The sequence below is a fragment of the Lichenostomus cassidix genome, chromosome 6 (assembly GCF_008360975.1).
Source record: "Lichenostomus cassidix isolate B80296 chromosome 6, HeHo_3.0, whole genome shotgun sequence".
Taxonomy (NCBI): Eukaryota; Metazoa; Chordata; class Aves; order Passeriformes; family Meliphagidae; genus Lichenostomus; species Lichenostomus cassidix.
In genome coordinates this window covers 23958384-23979106 of record NC_139487.1, presented here as the reverse complement: position 1 = coordinate 23979106, position 20723 = coordinate 23958384, and the positions used below count along the sequence as shown (strand labels likewise).

Here is a 20723-nt window from a genome sequence, read left to right as displayed (position 1 = left end):
TAAGCATTTATAGTGTCCCTAATGTCACAGTAAGAAAAACATACCCTAATACTTTACAAAATTTGTAAATTTGTAATTTGTAAAAGCCAGCAGAAGCGTGAGTCCAGGTCAGCACCTCACTCAGCTGACAAAGACTCACATTCCTGGCTACAACAGTCTCTTTGGAAACATTGCTGGTTACACCAGGCATAAGCATTTCTCTAGGCTATTCCAATAGCAACAATAAAGGATTACTCTTAATCACTTAGAGCAACTCTTTCCACTGCAATCAAAATGCCTTTTCCACAACAGAAGGGCAGAGCACCAGAACTGTACCCTGTGTTCCCAAAGGCTGGGCTGGCTAGCAAACCATCAACACCCAACCCGCCCTACTTGCCAAAGGAAAACACTTGCAAATTGAAGTAATTCACTAACAAAATATTTCAAAATATCTCTTCCCATTGAAAGGAAACCCCAATGAAACATACAAAAGAGCTTTTACTTTTGAAAACGACCACTAAATAACAAGGTAAATCACCAAGAAAGCTAAGCTGACATTAATAAAGGTTTTTCAGCATGGATATTTCTGCCAACTAGGCTGTTGGGAGCACTGAAAAATAAATGCTCTTTAGATATCCATTTCAAATTGGAAATAAGAGAAAAAAAACCAACCCTTGTTCTGAAAGCCTGTGTGGAAGACTGGGTATGCATTAATTATTAACAATGTAAAGTAGATACCAAGAAAATTTAAAGCAACCATGCCTGATTTTGCAGACATATTAAAAAGCACCCCATTCGTTATTTATTTGACCTGCATTGGTGATCAAAAGAAATTATTTCCCACAAGTCACAAACAAAGGTCACTTAAAACAGTGCTTTTATGCTGTAATTGCTTGCTAGCTTTGTTGCAGAAGAAAACAAAACTACCCAGATCCATTGTCACCCTTAAATCATAATAAATGGAAATGGGTGTAATTTACTCCTTACAGGCAAGTAATCCAGATCAGCATGTTTGGCAAATCACTGCTCAAATCAAGCTCTGTTGAGGAGATCTGGATATGCAGCATCAGCTCAGAAACACTGCTGAGCCTGAGCAGAGGCAGTGAGATGTCTCCCACCCATTTTCAAGAGCTACTTCAAAAGCCTTCAGGGCTGTAGCTCATTTTTGTGAGGGAGGGAGTGATGAAAAACTTTTCTCAGAATCTCAGTGTGTTGTCTTGCTTTGCCTCTTTTTCATGCTGACCTAGATTTTTCTGAACACAACAGGAGTCAACTGAGCCAGCCTTTGGAAATACCCCAGTGTTGGTTAATTAAGGACATTTAATTGGCTCTGGGGCCAGGCAGCTGGTGCCCTGAAGAGCCACAGAGCCTGGGTAAAGCTGGGGGAATGGCCTTCATGGTCACTGCCATGGAGTTTGCAGTAAATTTGACCACTCCAGGCAAGGTCTCTGAGGTCACACGCTGTTGGTTGTGGGCATTCTGGTACAGTCTCTGTATGCAAGAGATCCAGGAACAGCTCAAGAAATTTCCATAGTTGAAAGCAAAAGAAAACAAAAAAATCCCTCTGTATTTCCTTCACTCCTGCTCCTCAGAAAAGTAATGATATGGCACAATCCACATACTGTACTAGACCTTACATGGCCCCTGCAACTCCAAACATACCTGCAGCACATGCATGACGGGGAAGGAGGGGAGAAGAGGGAAGAGAGGTGTAAGGAACATTATTGTAGCATTTCTCAGCATTTGTTGAGACCATTTTCACACAGGAAAACCACTCAGATGCCCCTTGAGGGAATACACAGGGTGACCAATTTAACAACTTTAGAAATCACACAAGTTAAAATGTCCTTCTAAAGATGTTCTAGACCTTTTATCAAAAAGAAAACTAGATCCTTCTCCAAAATTTCAAAAATGTAAAGGATGAGGTTTTTTCATTGTAATCTGTCTCCAGAATGCCCACACCAGGCAAGAAAAGCAGAAATAAATGAGAGTACCTGCATTTAGAGGAGCTTTCAGACATCAGCACAAGCCCCTCATATCCTTTCAGGACAAGCCCCTCGTATCCTTTGTGTGGATGCACTCAGGTGTGATTGATCTGGCTCTCCCTCTTAAGGACTCTTCCTTTCTTCAGACTGACAAGTTGTGTGGGCTTAGCTGTATGGGATGTTGATCGTTATTGACATACTTCAATACATTCCTATTTTATTAGAATATTTTCCTTTTGCCACCAGTTTTTGCTGCAGCTTTTTAAAAAATAAATAAGTGCTTTTGAACAATGGGAAATGCATCAGCTCAGGAGGGCACAATGTACAGAATGATTCCTCCTCCTCCTTTGGGATACAGCAAAAGGTTGGGAGCACATGAAGGCAAAGGTTTGTAATAGAAGAAAACTCTACAAACTTCAATACCCTATACATGGCAGACTGCTTACAGTTACACAGACAGCAGACAAAGGGACTGGAGAACCAAGGCCATCAAATAAATGACTGGCAGGAATTACAGCCCAACCCCAGAGTGTTGCAGTTTGCTTTCCCACTCAGTAAACCACATGCCTATGTTTGGGTCTAGCAAAAGTTTAACAGTAACCTGTCAAATGCACTTACTGCATTGTTGGGTGGCGAGTTTGTGAATCTCCCAAAAGCAGTAGGCAGGTGCTGCCTGCGAGGACATGCCACCTGCATGGGGAGATGAGCTGCTCCTGATGCTGCAAAAACATGTACTGGCAGAGCTTTAGATTAATCCCAAGCTAACAGGATCTGGTTGAAAAAATTATGGAATCAGTGTGGGAAGAGGTTGTGTTTCAGTTAAAGATACACCTTGTTTGCATCAGTCCTAGGAAGAAGTTGTGCCCCTGACAAGCACTGTGTGCCTAGCACTGCTCCCAAAGCCAAGTGGCTTAGCCCCAGGGGAACTGCCTGGGTCAAGGCATCTTCTGCCACTGGAGACAAGAATGTGCATTTTAGCTGGAGGTTTGCTGCACCTGGGATTGAAGGACTGTTCACCAAAGCTCATGACAATTGTGACGAGCATCCCTGAGATGATATCAGCAGATATCATGGACTTCACTGCCCCACATGAGCCCAGGCCAGGACTGCCTGCACCCAGACCCTGCCCACTGCCCAGGAACACAGCCAGGACAGCCAAGGCCGAGAGCAAGAACAATACTTCTTCCTAAACCAGTGGGGAGAGTCCCTGCTGGGCTTGCACTGTGCTGGGGAGCAGTCCAGAGGGCCAGAGCAGCCATCCTGCCCAGCTGCACTCTCCTCCCTGGCAGCACAGAGCTCCTCCCTTGCAAAAATGATGTGGATTTTGAGTCAATGTCAATGACAGATAAAGGAATAAAAATCTGATTTTTAAAGTGAGGCTGCTATCAGTATTACATAAGCTACACAAGAGAATGACAAATTTTTCATTGCTGAGGTGGCGTAGCATAATTTTAATTATTTTTCAAATAAATACAATGCTTAGATTTATATTTTGCTTATTCAACAATTTCTGAAATTTTTAAAGATGATAATTTAAGTTATTTTTCAAGGTACATAAGAACACTCTATATAAAAATACTTCTTTAAATGAAACATTAAAACCCATGTTATTAGATCTTTGAAATGCCATAGATCTTATTATACTTCATAATTCAAACAGGAAAATATTAGCAGCACAGGTATTTCATTAATCTTTCCAATTGCAGACATTCACTTATATGTTTAATTTTGAGGTTTTTTTCCCTTGGAAGATCTTAATTTTATCTTTTAAGCCAATGGGACTTGAATAAAGGCAGTATAGAATAAAAAAAACCCTCTGGTATTATTTTATTCACATGTAAAGTGTTTATCACTGAAGAGTGATTTACACTTTAAAGTATGCTTATACTTAAAACAATAAAAATAAAACCAAACTGCAAATATCATGTTTGACATTTTAAGTACTTTCTGGACATTACCTTTCTTTCCCCCACCCCAAACACATTTCCAAAGTCATATAGTGATTTTCAAGTGCACTGATTTTTGGTTGCTCTACCTTCTCGCATGTTCGCTGCTCTCCTCATCCCACCTTGCCTGTACAAGTTGAGCTACAGAGATGGATCACAGAACCATAGAATGGCTTGGCCTGGAAGGGACCTTAAAGACCTTTCAGTTCCAACCTCCCTGTCGTAGGACCTTTTACAAGACCAGATTGCTCAGAGCACTATCCAACCTGCCCTTGAATCCTTCCAGGGATGGGGCATCCACAACTTTTCTGGGCAACCTGTTGTGGTGCCTCACCACCCACACAGTAAAGATTCTTAATACCTAATCTAAACCTGTCCTGTCTCACTTTAAAGCCATTGCCCCTTGTCCCATGCCTCCATGCAGCTTTCCTGTAGGCCCCCTTTAGGTACTGGAAAGTGCTGTAAGATCTTGCTGGGGCTTAAATTAAATTCTGCCCAAATGAAAAGGCACAACTGCATTATGTGCACATTCAGAAGAGGGCCTGAATTCCTCTTACCTTTCTTGCCATCCCACTCTGTTATACTATTAGTTGGCCTCTGCCTGTAGTGATAAAAATGGTATTTAGGTCAATGTGTTCTTTGTTAATTGCATTAGCCATGTGCCTAGGACTTAGGCTTCCTCTTCTCCCTGCACTGCCTTTGGTTATTACCATGTGGTCTTTAAATATATGTCACCATTAACAGTGTACTTAATCTGTCAGGTGAGATGGATAGAGTCTGTTTTAGACAGACTAAGATGATCAGTGGAATGCTAATTACAAAATTCACATGGGTGGGAAGACCCCTTTTTATACAGAAACATAAGCCAGTTCATATGCTACATTTTATACTGAGTCTCCAAAAGCAAAGGGAAGAAATAAATTTGTATTCTGTGTATGAGGTACAATAGTATTCAGAAAACAGGCTTTTTAATTTTTACAAAATATTTTGGAATTTTATTTTGCAATTAGGATCATTTTCCCTTGGGGAAAAAAAATGTTATTGGCTTTTATCTTCCAAGGGTTTAGGGGGTTTTTTGTTGTTGTTTAAGTCATGTTCTATTAGCATAAGTTTTCCTCACATAGTAGCAAAGATCAGAACAGAAGTGTGTTCAAACCCACACACATGCACATATCTCCTGAAGCAGATTTAGCAAGCAGAAAACTGCTTCTGGCATGAAAATAGACAATTTCTGTACTTGTAGTGTGGCAAAGTCCACCAGAAGGAGCAGCATTACTTTAACAAGGGGTATCAAAATCAAAAGACCTTTGAGAGGTCTATATTCAGATGTAAAGAGAAATGCCTTCTCCTTGTTTGTTTGTGGAATATCATTGGATTCTACAAACTAGCTAAAATCCAGGCAGCCAGCTGACAATGAATTATGGAATTCCAACACCAGCAGAGACTACGAGCTTCCCTTCGCTAAACTAAAGTTTTGAGTTTAACTTCTTTCCCAAAGACATTTACTACATTTTGAGCAGGAAATAAATATCCTGAAGCTATTTGCTAACTGTTCAGCTTTGCAAGGTAATATTTGTTCCGAAAGCCTCCAGGCTGGGGCTCTGCAGAATCCTTGAGAGAGGCCCTGGTTCCCCCCGCCGCGCTGTGCCCGTCACCGCTCGGTCCAGCCGGTTGTGGGGTAGCGTTCCAAGAGAGCATTCCTCAGCTGGGCTGTGTGGATCTTGTCTCTGGTCTCCACAGTGCAGGTGACCTGGAAAAAGAATTAGGTCCATTCCTGATGGCATGGCAGCAACGTCAGACAAAGTCATTTCCAACTTAATCCTAAAATACGCTCATAAAAACAATCAGTTCAATATAAAAACTCTGGACCTCACATCCCCTGTCTGTGCAGGTAAGAAAAGTGACATTGCAGACATCTGGGGCTTTTCCAGCCGTTCTGCATGAAGGGCTGGAAAAAAAAAAACCTTGCAAAGCCTTCCAAAAGCCCTAATTTATTGCCTTCAAAGTTTAAATAAGACAGGCTGATCCTTTGCTGGCTCCTGGGCAAGGTACTTCTCTGTTCTTGGCCTCCCTGAAGACATCTGTTTGTAACTTCTTAACTTCTCTTTTCCATTCCCTGGGGTATGTACGTGGCACTGCTGCCACCTCACCCACCTCTGACTCTTACCTCACCACATTTCTGTATTTCTAGCAAGTGTTTGTTCCTGTACCTCCATCCTTCAAACTTTTTATATTCTTATTCTTTTCTCTCTCATGGAGCTGTCCCCCAATTATTTATCATCTCTGCAGTATTTTGGCTGGTTTCACTTCTCACACACCTTCTTGCTTTATTCTGGTTTTTGTTTGCTTATTGCAACACTTATAGCTTTCTCCTATGGTTGTTCTGCTGCTAAATAAAACAACTTGGGCAGAACTAATCTTGATGGGGTTTTTTTATCCTTCACTTGCTTCCACAAGTACAATTGAAATCCTGTCATGTAGCCACTGAAGATAATAACTTCAATGCCATTTTTTCAATTTTTCTATGATCTCTCCCTTTTGCACACTCACATCTCTGCCCCATCACTTGAAACTCTGGGCACAAGCAAAGATGAGGCACCAATGTGAAGGTGCAGAAGGAAAATTATGCTTCACAATTTTAGACTCCTAACTCCCATCACTGCTGGCCCTCCTGGAATTATCACTGGTGTTGAAAGTGCCACATGAAAAAAAGACCTCACAGAAACATGGAAATCTAGCAAGGAAAGGACCCAAGATGAGTCATGGTGCAACTACAGAGTGCTCATTGTAACAGGCGAAGCCACAGAGAGCAGAGAAATAACAAGCCATGATAACCTGATGGTGGGACTGCTCCAGACATGTCCTGTTAAAATGTTCCTATCAGAGCTGCATCCTTTGCAGAAAGAAGCAGGGCAAAAAATACTCAAATATGTCTACAAGGACATTTTTAAATAAGAACTTTGAATTCATGTTTTCTGGAACTGTCTTAAAAGAACAATAAACCTTCAGCAAACCTGTTGAAAGAAAATATAAAACATTAACACTCCAAGTTATTCTAAATAGCCATAAGCTCACTCAATTAGAAAACTGGCTACTCAAATATCCATCACTAAATAAGCCACATTTCTGATCTGGTCTTGTAATTCTTTGCATCTTGTGCTAAACATAGTCCTATTTGTTTGGTTCTTTGGAATGCAAATTAGAGACTAATTTCTTTCTTCTTCAAAAAAGTGGGATTTAGTCTCAATAGAAGGATGGTCATAGAGGACAATAATAATGAGGAAAGGGAAGTGAACACAATGATTGGGAAAAGTATCTAAGAGCACCAATGTACCAAACACCCATTATCCATTCCCTGGTTCATATAAAATCCCTAAAGCTCTGCAATCATATCTTCAAGAACACACACTCCTCTCTCATGGAGTCTGTAATTTAAAAAAGCAACATTTTCCCCTTTCCATAGCAATCATGCCTGGTTTGTCCTGAGTAAATAAATCAATTGCTGCTCTTGGAACCAGTCTGGACTTGTCAGATTCAGCCTTGAATGTCTGGCAGCAAGCAGTTGCTCTGCCCTGGGAGCAAGCATGGGAAAGCATTTTGATTTATAGCTAAATATCCCCTCTGTGCTTTCCTTTCTGCTCATGATTGAAGCCAGACAGACCTCACTAGACTGGAGCCAGAGAACTTGTGAACAGGTTGGATAAGCACTGTCTTTTTGTTCTGGGCATGCACCACATCCAACAGCTGATAAGGAGATAATACACTGTAGCGCATCATAAAAGTAGTAACAGCAGCGATAACTAACAACTTCAGAAATTTACCTGATTTTTCACACCTGACAAAGAAAGGAATAGAGAACATTTGCTCCCATCAGGAGGGAAAGGAGAACCACACAACACCTCAGGGCAGCTACAGGTCTCAACAGTAAGGAAGGGAAGAATTTACTTCCTTGCTTGGATTGAGCCAATTTACACTGCAGTTTTACTTTCACAAACTGCTCTCGCTTGCTTGCTTTGCCTGGGAAGTATATTGACATGAGTGTCCAACAGGGTACTCCTCACGTTCTTGGGGAGGTTTATGAGGTTATTTTTATGTAGGATGAAGAAGCACCCCAATACTACTCGCTATAGGAGGTTGTATAACTATCGATGACCTAAGAGTAAGTGCTGCAAAATGGTCTTATTTAAGAAAAAAAACCAGAACCTATTGCCTGATGTTTCTTGTACACCACACAAGATAACACAGGACAACTAGAGAAAAATTTACTTTAAATTTATTTCATACTGATAAGCCCTCAGAACTATGCATGGGATTTTTGATCCTGCAGAGCTCTCATTGGCTGCAGGGTCACATATGCACAGCACACCTTGCTTTCCTGTGTATCAAAAAAACCCACAAAACCAACAACACAGCACATTTTATTAATTTCTCTCCCACATCATATCCTTGCTGGATTAAACAAATAAATAGCCAGCCAGATGGATCTTTTACTGTATTTAAAGTCTCACTCCCTGTGGCAGGTATTTTAAGATAGATTCCAGCCAAAGGGTTTAGTCAGACTGTAAGTTTTTTTCAGAGCAGGCCTACACTTAATTATAGACAAAAGGGATTTCACTGAATATTGATGGATTTTGGGCTTTATTTAATGGCTGGAAATAATTGAGGGAGCAGGACAAAGGCTAAAAAACAAAAATAAAGGAAAAAATTGATTACAAGTTATTACTGGGCAACAGCAAAATCCAGATGCATAAATTCAAATACTCATAGGGATTACATTGATTTCAGTGAGAGAAAATTTCATAACTTCACCAAAGGAAGAAGTTTGTAAAGTTCTGTGCTGAATAGGGAGGACACCTCTATTCCATTTTAACTGCAAGTCATGGAGGCACTTCATCTTTTAGATCACATTTTCCTAGATTTTAAAAATAAATTTGGTCATCAGCTCCTGATGCCTATTATCTGTAGGCTATGTGTGCAAATAAAAGGAGAGGGTGGACATGCTGAGCCAACGTTTGAGAGTAGAGGAAATGTGACTAGTACTGCTGAATCAAGAGATTTCAGTCTTTTGTGCTTTTCCAGGCTCCATGTAAAGCTAATCCTAAGTAACTAGTGAAGTTCTTTATATCTGTGACTCATTCACTGAACCTTTGTATCCTGCTTCTTTAATTCTGGAAATCATATACATCATCTTTACCTAAGATGATGTTGTTGGATTCACATAACTTAATATTCATGATACAACCTTATTAATTTACACTGGCTTCAGTTCAATATTTAAAACAACAGGTTTAATTTCTATTTAAAAAATCAACAACAGGGCAATTTCCTGAATTATTCAGTAAACACCCAATGTAGATTACTGTGCATTACAGATTATTTGGTAACAGCAGCTCAGTTGATGGTTTGGGGATCAGCTGCCAGATCGTCCCCAAGGCCAGAGCAGTGGAATGCTTGAGAAAGAGTGCAGCAGCTGTCAGCTGGTTGTGCAACCTGTGCCCTTATCTTTTGGCAATTGGAGCATTCAGGTCAGTGAGCACGAGCACAGACAAGCTACCGCCACGTTACATAAGTCAGGTAATAATCCAGCAGGAACACTTGTACCCTCCCCAGAGCCAGGCTCTAATTCTCCAGCTGGGGCAGGCCATTCTGTCCCATAGTCTGCCATGGAATGCCACTAAAGAACATGACCGAATTCTTTTGGAGGGCCTCAGAAGAAATGGAGTGTTGAGCTTCCCACTCGCAGTGTCTCCACTTTGCAGTTGGGGAATGCAACATGGAAACAGAGCCTTGCCCAGGGTCATGCAGGAAATGCTTTAGCAATGATAGCATCCTTCTGCAGGTCTCAGCTGTACAGCTGCCTGCTCCTCTCTATTTGCTTCACAGAACAATAACAGGGAATATGTTGGCAACTGGGGACACTAACCCAAAATATTCCCTTCCAGCCTTTACAAAATGCAAGTTGGCCCAAATGAATTTATTCAAATTGACCAGAGTAGACTAAAATAATTTAGTGAGTTCTGGCCTGAGGTGAATGAACTGTATGTGGAAAAAAGGTATTACACCATACAAAGCCAGGAATTCCAGCACCACTGGGAGAATGTGTAATGTTACTGAAAAGAAAAGGAAACATTTGATTTATGACTTTGCATTTTCTTGCGCAGACAAGAGGGAGAAGTAATGTAGTGGATGTTCTTTTTACAGCTGGTCTCTTGCAAGTTCTGTGAAACCACAGCATAGTGAAGCTCTCAGGAGGTTTGAAGTGAACAGACCAGACAACCCATAATGTCAGACAGGAGTGAGGTCAGAGGGAACGCTGCCACCACTGCAGTGAAAAAGCCACCTACTGATAAGCTGCCTGTGCCATTCAAGACCTTGCAGAACCCTCCTGGACCTGCCAGTCTGGTTATTCTGTAGTTTCAGTGGTGAGAAGAAGACTTTCCTGGAAAATTGATGAGATGAGCTCAAAGACATTTTTTTCTTACTAGGTTGCCTGAGTCCAAAAATTAGATACTTATTAAGCAGGCGAGCTGCTATCTATTTCATAGCAAAGAATGCCCTTACCTTATTAAATTGCTTATTGATTTTGCTCATTGACTTCTCTCTGAGTCATTAACAATATGAAATTAAAGGGCCTTAAATGGTTTTAAAGAGGTTTACAGATGGAAGCAATTTAAGTGATAAATTGTCCCAATTGAATCTGAGGAATATTACTGAGAGAGAATAGAGAAAGTTCACAGAAGCAAGTTGCAGCTTCCTCCCATGAACTGGGCAGTCTTTAGATCTCTGTATCCAGTTACCTGGATTATTTTTTTTCATTAGCTCAGATCTTTTCTATTCTGTGTAGATATTCCCAGTCATCTAATCTCCTTCAATAGCTGTAAAACATGAAGCCTACTAGACCGGTTATTTGTCTGATTTGCTAAGAGTTATCTATTTCAATACAGGGATTTTGGAAGTCGTTTCCTAACTACTCAGGTAAGAGTGAATTAGGGTGTAATCCTCTGCAAAAAGAAATCCAGAATGAGTCACAAGGGAAGACAATCTAAACTGGAGGGATGAGCAGGTAGAATCCCAAAGAAACTCCCATATTGTTCCAAGGAACACAAGCAGCTGATCCTTCTAGATAAGACACTTCTTAATATAATATAGACACATTCCTTCCTTTTTTTAGTAAAAAAAAAATCTCTTATTTTTGCCAGTAAAATGTTCCAAATGTTGGGTTTGGTTTTTTTTTTTTTTTTTTCCTCCAGAAGTGTAGTTTGAACATAAAATTTCATTCTACAAAGTCCTTATTATTTCATGATATCAGATTATCAGCAAGGATCTTCCCACAGAGTGTTCCAAGTGTGGACTAGATGAATACACACTAATCCAGACAGGCATTTCACGAGAATGAAAAAAACCAAAACAACAAAGCAGCTCTATCATTCTGATAAGCAGTGACTAGTTTATCTTCTTTGGAAATAAATGGGTAAATCTAAAAGGATGACTAAATACTGAGGCAATAATCCTAACAGGACAGATTTAGTGTTTCAAATAAGCATATACACTCACTGCTCAAACATTTAATCTATATCCACAGTCAAAAGTACACATTAAAGTAAAAATGAAATGGGTATAGCTGCCGTGCCTTTCTTATTACCACGAGTTTGCACATGGTGGTAACAAATGCTTAAAATGTTTTTATGACACAGGTCTTTGGCTCTTAGAAACAACAGAGAAAAAAGCAAAACATCCCTCACATGTGTTAGCTTTACTATGACAATATGTATTTTTTCCTATATCTGGATATACCAAATTAATTTTGATGCTTAGAGATAAACCCTGTATTTTACCCTTCTTAATTACGTGTTTTAATTTTCAAAGAAAAGCTTCACAATTTACTAGGTGTTACCAGCTAAAGCTGCCTGCAAAGACACTGAGGTCTGTACGTCTGGGTCACTACTTTGTACTTCACATCTAATTATCCAATAGCCTCTCCCAGACTGATTAAAAGCCATCATGCAAATCCAACATCCAATTAAATTATTCAGGGATTCAAATTCTTCCCTTCAACCTTCTTGTAGTACAACACTGTCAGACTCTTGAAGTGGACAGTCAATGAAAATACATCGTGTTTAAAGTGCAAAGAATAGCACATGACACTGTTTTCATTGAGGGCCTGTATTTACTAAAAACTACGAAACACCCCCAACACCTAGTACAGTAGAGTTCATTTAATTTGCTTAATGATCTTGATAAAAACTGCAAGCCTCACTCCATGAAAACGGCATTGAAAATTTTAGAAGGTTTACAGGGTTTGTTGAATCTAGCCTTCAGTGAAAAGGGTTTCCAGAGTTAAGTTAGTCACTCAGTCAGAGGGATTTCTCCACCTCGTGCAGTGAGTGTCATGCTATCTCCAAGTCACCCAAAGCAGTGAGCTGGCCTATCATTATGGCACACTGCAGAACAATGTGGGTTTAGTCCTAGATGCTTGGGAGAACTGATGTTATCATGTTCTGAAAGATGTTCATGAACCTTATTGTACTATAGTGATCTTCAATCTACCACTTCTTTATATCTGCAAGTGAAAACATTGAGGAGCTTTTTGCATCCAGGTGGGAAATTGAAGGCCAAAATCGAAGAACTTGCTTACCCAGTAACACTTCTGCACCCCAGTTATGGGCCTGTTTAGCAAAGATCCCTAATCTGTCTTCCACCTGTGGTTTCACAAACTGAGTCAGGTTGGACTTGGACAGCGATAGCATGAAATCAGTAGGACCACACCTTTGCCAAACCAGCTGAATCAAGAGATACACCATGAGACAAATGGTCCTTTTAAGAGACACCATCAAATGGTAACACCTCTTCACTGTTACTGCATCCAATACTCAGCAAAGGAATAACGACTTTCCTCTGTGCTCTTGGTGGATAAGAAACAAAACTGAGGCCCTAGTTAAAAAGGAGGATTCCTTAAGAGTAAGGGTGTTCTCTACATTGCTTTAAGGCAAACCTGTCAGACAATTACAGGCAGCCTACACAGCTGGCTCTTCAAGTTCTGGACGGGTGCTGCAGCTTGCTCACCCCCTCCAGTGCCCTGCCACGCACGTCAGGAGGGTTCACAGCAGCAACAGCTCAATGCAACACCTGGAGTATTTCACCAGGGTGTTGCAACAGCAGGTAAAACTGGTCCTGTGTTATTTATATGCCTGCTAAGTGTTTGGCAAGATGCTGTGTAACACAGAGGAAATAATCTCTCACTCTGTGCACACTCTGTTGGACTTCTTCAACATAGGCATAAAGAGACACAGGAAAACAGAATAAACCAGGGGAGGCCAGTACTACCAGAGAAACTAAAATTGCATCTCATCTTACCTCGACAGTGAACAGCTCTGACGTCACAAATGTGCGTTCTTGTTTGATATCCAAAACTCTAGATCAAATAAGGGACAAATTAGAGATCACAGCAATCCCCTGTCACTGCAAAACAGTTTCTTGTAGGTGTTTGGAGGCTATTTTGACTTCTTTTTGAACTAGACACAATTCTATGCTACAAAGGTGCTTTCAGATTGGGAAAAAAATGAAGGAAAAAAACTTTTCTGCAATATAACAAGAAAAAAACCTTTGATTAATTAATTACTTAGAGACTTGGCTCCAGAGAAATTTGGAAACATTTCCCAATCTTTAATAATCTTTCTGCTATTCTGTGATTATATTTCCTGAAAGTTAATCTGATTTACCTTGCTTCTTCCCGAGCCAAAATCTCCAGTAGCTTTGACATGTCCCCTGGGCAGTCAGAAATCACAAGGGAAAATCTGCACACTCTGTTGTCAAGGGTCAGGGCACGAGCTATGCACTGTTGCAGTAAATGTAACTCCAGGTTTCCACTGCATATAACAACTGCCACTCTAAAAGCAGAGAAAAGAAAGAGTTTTGATTAGCACTTGCCTCTGTAAAGGAACCATAAATCATAAATACTGTATCAATATCAAGGTCTGTTGGAACCTCCCCGCAATAAGAGTTACATGTCAGAGGGCTCCAGGCTCTCAATGTCCATTGTGAGCAGGCAGGGGAGGCCTAGGAGCTGGCTGCATTTGATGGTCTGAAATGTTGTTTTCATTTTGCATTTCCTGGAGATAAGAGTTTTGTTAGAGATACCTAGCTGGAGAATTGTAGGTCTAGGTTTCAAGTTTTAAAATTTGACATAATTCTCCTCTGGAAGTTCTCTGTTTCAGTCTCTTACTGATCAGACAATATGTGTGTTCAAGGCTTTCTGAAACCATTAATTAAATTCATCTCAACCCTGAGAAATGAGTGCAGAAATGTTTGAAAAGCAAGTGAAGCACCATATGATTAGTCTCTGAAGATCTCTTTGCAGAGTCAAACCTAACCTCCTTAAAACCAAACCTTTGCATTTTCCCTTTTATTTTAGCTATACTGAAACGTATTGCTGCACTGTGTGTACTCTGTCAGCCTCTTCTGAAGAATTGCCTCAGCAGTATTTTAGTGTACAGTGCTGTGCACTGGAAATTTTATTTTGTCTTGAGGGCATGTATGCTTAAATACATTCTGGACTATGACCTGAGCCAAGGCTCAATCCACTTAAGTGCTGAGTCCTCAAGCTGAGAGGCAAGACAGCACTTAGCCACACGTTCAACAGTAAGCACAAGGATAATCCCTCAGACTGTGTGGACAGTCCTCAGGATGGAGAGGCAGGTGGCACTGGCTGACTGCAGTAGACAACATAGCTCCTGTCCCACCATAGACAGGGCTGCGTTCCACAAGTGGAATGAGAGGAGACAACAGGCTGGCAAGAGCAGGATACTGTCCTGGCAGGTGTGACCATGCCTCATGGAGCTATAACTGCCTTTCCCCCAAATATTTGAGAATCAGGGAAAGGGACAAGATTTGTCAGGTCTCCAGGCTGCCATTTGTTTTGCTCAACACAATCTTACCACCTGTGACTGGTCTATTCAGTCTGAAGATTTTGCCACCGATGAGCCATTGCCAGGTCAGGGGCAGAAACTGCCATGTCACCCATAGAACAAGCAGATTTTCACCATTTCCTGGGACCAAGGTGCTCAGTCCCATGCTTTTGCCACAGTTTCCTGTTTGCAATAGCTGCTCTACCTTTTACCCTTCAACTCAGGCAGCTTCCCTGCCACCAGTGCTGCAAGTCCAATGGCCCCTTCTGCATCAATCGTAGCTCGCTCATACTCCAGCAATCTCAGCATTGAAATGAGGATGTCCTCCTCCCTGAAAGCAAGAGACTTAGGTCAAAACAAATGAAATCAAAAGAGCTCCTGAGAGCAAAAGATAATACATTTATGTGTAACTGGGTTCTTGCCATCCTCCCAGACACATATGACCCCAAGATGGTGTTACAGAATGCTCTGCTGGGGGGGTGGGGGGATATACCCATTGTTAACTGAAAGACAGGATGGCTTTTTTTACTAGAAATATTACCTAAATCCTAGAAGTAAGTATATTCCACAAGTCTGGCCTTTTTGTGAAGATTTAGAAGAAGTTTGTCAAGGGCTAACTTCAAGTGTTGTAGAACAGAACAAGTTTTATACCTAGAGCACAACCAGGTAGTGGTGGCAGGTGAAGTTTTGGCCAAAGGGTCAGTCTGGATGACACTTTTAGTTATATCATCAGCTCCTGCAAGGAGCAGGGAGTTGGACTTGATGATCCTTCATGGGTGTCCTCCAATTTTGGATGTTCTGTGATTCTATGATGTGTGGGTCTGCATTCAATGTCTTCAGTGTCCCTCTTGGAAGGAAAGGGACCTCATCCCCATGCTCCCACAGTCTCTGCTTGATGGCAGCTCCTGCTCTCCACTGCACATGCAGAACCACCATACCCCGGTGGCACAGCATATTTTTCATATACAGCCTTGTTCATGCAGTATTATTCATTTCACTGTTTTTCTTCACCTACCTCACAGCAACAACTTTATCCACAAGTTTCCCAGTCAGCTGCAAGGAATTGCTGCCAAAGCAAACTCCACTCACATCTGCAGATTTAAAAAGACAAAAATATTAAGTTGGCTGCTTTAGACATATTCAACATTTTTTAGAATACTGGCTGGTTTGTGTCCTTAATGAGTGCAGCACACTGCTGTTACATGACCTTAAGTTGCTTGATTTTTTCATTTGACAGAAATGTGTTTAGTAACAAGAGATCAGATCTCACAGGAAGATTTTGTCATGTTGGAGCCCTTCAAGAAAATTCTGATACTTCACTGGCACTGCTGCACTGTGAGAGTGACCCTGCGGCCCAATGCTTTTCACTGTTCAACTAGGCTTGAAGGAGAGGAGATCCAAGCACTGGGCTTGTTAGCTACAGCAGGACAGTTGGCCAAGAGTGCAGACACAAGCAGAGCTTACCCAGAGAAATTAGAAGTTTCTTACAAACTCCCATTTAACCCAAAACTTCCAGAGATTTGAACATCAGGCAAACAAGATGTTCTTAAATTGCTTAACATTTGAGGCTTTTTGAGCAAATGGTATGGAAACAACTGTGCCATTTATAAACACAGTTGTTCTGAGAACAGTTTTGTGTCTAAATATTTAAGTACTGCATAATTTTCCTGCCTTTTTACAAATTAGTCTTTTACATAAGAGCTTTCCCATTGAGTTCACTGGTTTATATGCTGCTTGTGAGCACAATGTTCAGATAAATACTCTCATATTTCTAAGTATTCTTGTGCACTGGAAATAGTATTGTACCCCAAGAGGGTGGTGGGGGAAAATGTGGCAGAAGTTGCTCTTAAGCTTGAACTAAATTCTGACTCTTCAGAGAATTCCCTTAAAATATGTTTGAACTGAAATAATAAGTAAATTATGTAGTTGGAGAAATCTCTTATAACCTTTATTTTACCTCCAAAAGAATAATGCATTTTCTCACCTCCATAGAAGTGATGATTGTTGCATGCCTGGTCTTCAGTTGGGTGGCCAGCTTTTAAAGACTGTTGCAATACCGGGAAACTTTCAGATTCAACCCCCTGAGGAAGAGAGACGTTGCCACTTTTCCATTAAACCAGTTACAACAGAATTTACCACCAACGTAGAAAGCAAAACCTACCGGAAGTTTCCTCTTCAAATTAACAATTAATTTCAAGTTGCAAAAGAACCGTGTTACCAGTGAACTTATTCTGTGGTTTACTTAGGACTAAATTTTTCTGGTAAGAACTTATTTCAAAACACAGAACTGGATTTCATTTGCTTTAGAAAAGTCTTCTCACATTTTTCTCTTAAATCCAGCCAAGCAGCCAAGGGACAGGAACTTCCCTGGTTCTTACAGGTTCTTCTCTGAGACAAAGCCCACAGGATCAGACAGTTCCTGTCCCCAGCATATGCAGTCTCTGCAAGCCTATCACTAGATACCAGTGTCTTTTGTAAACAGCTCTGGTGAAAGCCACCCAAATGCAACACTTAATAGGTGAAAGGCAACTTACAATTACAGAAATATGTGGGTTGAGGTGTTTGAGTGCAGCAGCTGACCCTGCCAGCAAGCCACAGTGGCCTCCTGCAGGGAAAATCACTGCGTCCAGCTTTGGCACCTGCTCGTATATCTCCAGCCCCATGGTTCCCAGGCCTGACAGGTAGACAGCACTATCCTCCCTGTGGGAAGCAAGGGCACAGATCAGCAGGGGTTACAGTTGTCAATGCAGCAATAATTCAATCTACTACTTTCAAGACATTGTTCAGCAAAAAAAGATAAATCTGAGAGCAAATCAGCAGCATATGAGGGGAGGAGGTAATGCAACAGGACAGTGCCATCAGATGGACCACTGCATGCTGCTACCTGCTGGGAGAAAACTTGTGCTGTTGACAAGCCCCTCAAAGAGTCTTCAGACTGAACAGCACTTAACTCCTATCGTTATCAGGTGTTTACAGAGCTGGCAGGGAGAAGTCATGTTTCCATTGCCATTACTTCCTTCAGGTTCATAAATTTTAAATGCTGCAGTCCAAACTAAAAGCAAAGCCTCAAAAGAAATCTCCATCTCTTTACTTATCAGTGGATTTAGTGTTTGTCATGAATGGAAATTTTCATGAGATTTAAGCAGTGTGTTCAACCTCACAAATACCAAACAGATTGCTAGAGTTGTCTTTCCACAGTCCAGGGCCAATGTCTGATACCTTCATACTGCTCTGGAAGACTCTGGAAGGGTAAGTGAAGCATTTAGTCAGGCCAAAATGCTCACTGGTAAAATACTTTCAGGCAAATGTAATATAAAGAATAGGGACAAACAGTGAAAAAATTGAAGAAAACTCCACTATACAATCACATGACTGACTTGGATCTATTTCTAAAAGCTGGTTTGCATTTTATTTACAAGTTAGCAATGACGTAAATGTAGAACTATATATAAAAAAGAAATATGAGCTGTCTGTATGTTCTGCTTTTTCTGGCAAACAGAATTATAGATCCAATGACTTTACTTGATTCATTGACCCAAGGATGTTTGGGTACTAGGAAAGTTTTTATTACTGTTAGACATACACAGAGAGGCTCAGTTTAGGAGCACAGAATGCCTACAAGATGGAGAAGTTACCACATGTATACATCAAGACACAAAATTCCTCAAGGTAAGAGTGTATATAACTACATAAGAAAGGATGGAATTAATGAACTTCCACTCCTGTAGTACAGTTAAAGACAAAGGCAAGAAATCATAGTGGGATGGGTAACTGACCCCTTGTATTTATTGTATTTATCAAGATACTGAAGGAGCTCTCTCCTCCTTCTTATTTGTGACAAAATATATCACTGGCCTTCTGAACAATTCTAGAGCCTTATTCCTAAATAAGATTCAGATCTGAGTTTGTGGAGCTACCACTGCCATGGTTACATGGGAAACCACATGGACCTGCAAAAATGAATGAGGATTTGGGATATTCAGTGTAGGAATAAAGCTTCTCTAACAACTGAAAACTGTCCAACTGAGACTGCTCTGGGCATGGAGAGCTGTTAGCAATTTGAATCAATATTTCAGATAATCATGTTTTCCATGCTAACATCCAGCTGAAACATCAGTTCACTGATCAAGCTTCAGCTTTTACAATAAAATGGGTGGTTTTCTTTGCATTGTAACTGATAGCTTTTGCTTTATGAAAGCAAACAGATCACTGAGTATCATACGCCATTGAGGCAAAATGAAGGAACTAGGCAGATAAATCTATAGACTGTAGACTGAAACAAGCATTTTTGAGCCAAAGCTAGAAACTTGGATATTTGCCTTCTGAAATGTGTGATACATCAGCAATCAAAGGTGGGCTGTCAGGTTTCAGTATCCCAATGAAATTTTGGTGTGGCAGTTAGAAAGTTCTGTTCCTATCTGTTCCAAATAAAGGGTTCAGATGCTGTTGGATAGAGTAACAGACTAACCAGATCACAAATGATCAGATTTGATCAGCACATAGATGTGGAATTACACAAGAAAAAAAGGGGCTTTCAAAGAAGAAAGATGTGTAATTCAATCTGCAGCACTCTTTCCTCTCTGATCAACAAAGGAATTTTTCTCACCTCATCACAGAGGTACTGAGTTAGTTACTGGCAATAGTCACATTGCATTTATAATGAGGTCCTGAGCACCTATAGTTAGTAAAAATTTCATGGCACCTAGGCAGCAATTAGTCAGACTAAATGATTGAATTCCAATTTGAAAAATCACATTTCCTTCCTGGGATTTCCCCGGAAGTTGCAGGTGGATAAAAGGTGCCCTTCCTCCATCCGGATTGTCGCATGGTCATTTTCATGACACAGTATTTTAATTGCAGTCAAGAAACGGGAAGAACTGACGATGACACACCCAGCTGCAGGGCATTGACCGTGCACGTACAGCCAAAGGCAGTCACGTAATGTCTGCTTCAGGGAGGGGAGAATCAATTACTGGGTAAGGAGACCCAGAGACCAAATTGCTAGGGATTTTATGCAAGCTAGAATTAAATTGAAATGACATTTCAGAAGTTCCATTCTAACACTTGGGAGATCAGCTGGTATTTTACAAACAGCTTTGGCAAGTGGCAAAGAATGTGTGTCAGACCCACACTGGAGAAGACTGTCTGTCCATAAAGACATACATTACTCTGGGAAATCTCTCCCAGTCTACAGCTAACAAAATATGTTTTAGACATCCCATTATGAAAAGGCTCACAATTGCAGTGGTTTGGGGGTTTTTTTATCCTTTTTTCTTTTTCAGTGAAAAATTGCATCTGTGAGGTTTTAATTAAACATACTCACAGAGTGAATAACTCTGTTTCTTGTAACCTGAAACCTGGAATAAATCAGAGTGCTTTAATATTACTAATGGTAGCATGTTCATTTAGAGTTCCTCAGTATTGGATGCTGAAGTCCTACACATGCATTGTCCCTGGAGCTTCATGAACCTGGAGAATATCTACCTTATGTAACATAAATCATTATTTGGGGAGGAAGGGAAGGTTAAATATCAAATTACAATAAAATAATTTAGTTCTTATGGGTGAATGTGATAGCTGATGAAAGCCAGCTGGAAGTTAACATATCAAATGAAAAAGCTGACAGAAATTTGGAAATCACAAAGTTATGGAAAACTGTGGTTTTCAAAGGAGCGTAAAGGGTTTAAAATTCTTTGGGATTTAGGGTACATCATTCCCCACCAAAAATCCCAGTCTGGGACAAAACTGTGCCCATGGTGATAGACAAGGCACACGAACCAGCCCTGTGTGTCACTGGCTGCCGGCAGAGCTAACAGAGGAGTTGAACAGTACAGTTTTAATATTGCCATCCCAATACACCAGCTGGGAATGAAGAGAGGACTTCCTCTGTTCTGCTCATCTGAGATCTC

General features: G+C 40.7%; 1 protein-coding gene across 4 annotated transcripts in view; it reads right to left on the bottom strand.

The window, feature by feature from the left end:
• Window positions 1–4994: 4994 nt before the first annotated feature.
• The window catches only part of LOC146435481 (uncharacterized), a 30819-nt gene continuing 15090 nt past the window's right edge, over window positions 4995–20723 (bottom strand). For all 4 annotated transcript variants that reach the window (XM_085064041.1, XM_085064042.1, XM_085064039.1 and 1 more), the window contains 7 exons: window positions 17349–17514; window positions 16799–16895; window positions 15830–15905; window positions 15020–15145; window positions 13630–13797; window positions 13265–13322; window positions 4995–5660 (listed from right to left, as the gene is read on the bottom strand). In XM_085064041.1, coding sequence (XP_084920167.1) covers window positions 5562–5660; window positions 13265–13322; window positions 13630–13797; window positions 15020–15145; window positions 15830–15905; window positions 16799–16895; window positions 17349–17514 — 790 coding nt within the window. In that variant the 3' untranslated portion in view covers window positions 4995–5561. The remainder of the gene's footprint in view (window positions 5661–13264; window positions 13323–13629; window positions 13798–15019; window positions 15146–15829; window positions 15906–16798; window positions 16896–17348; window positions 17515–20723) is intronic.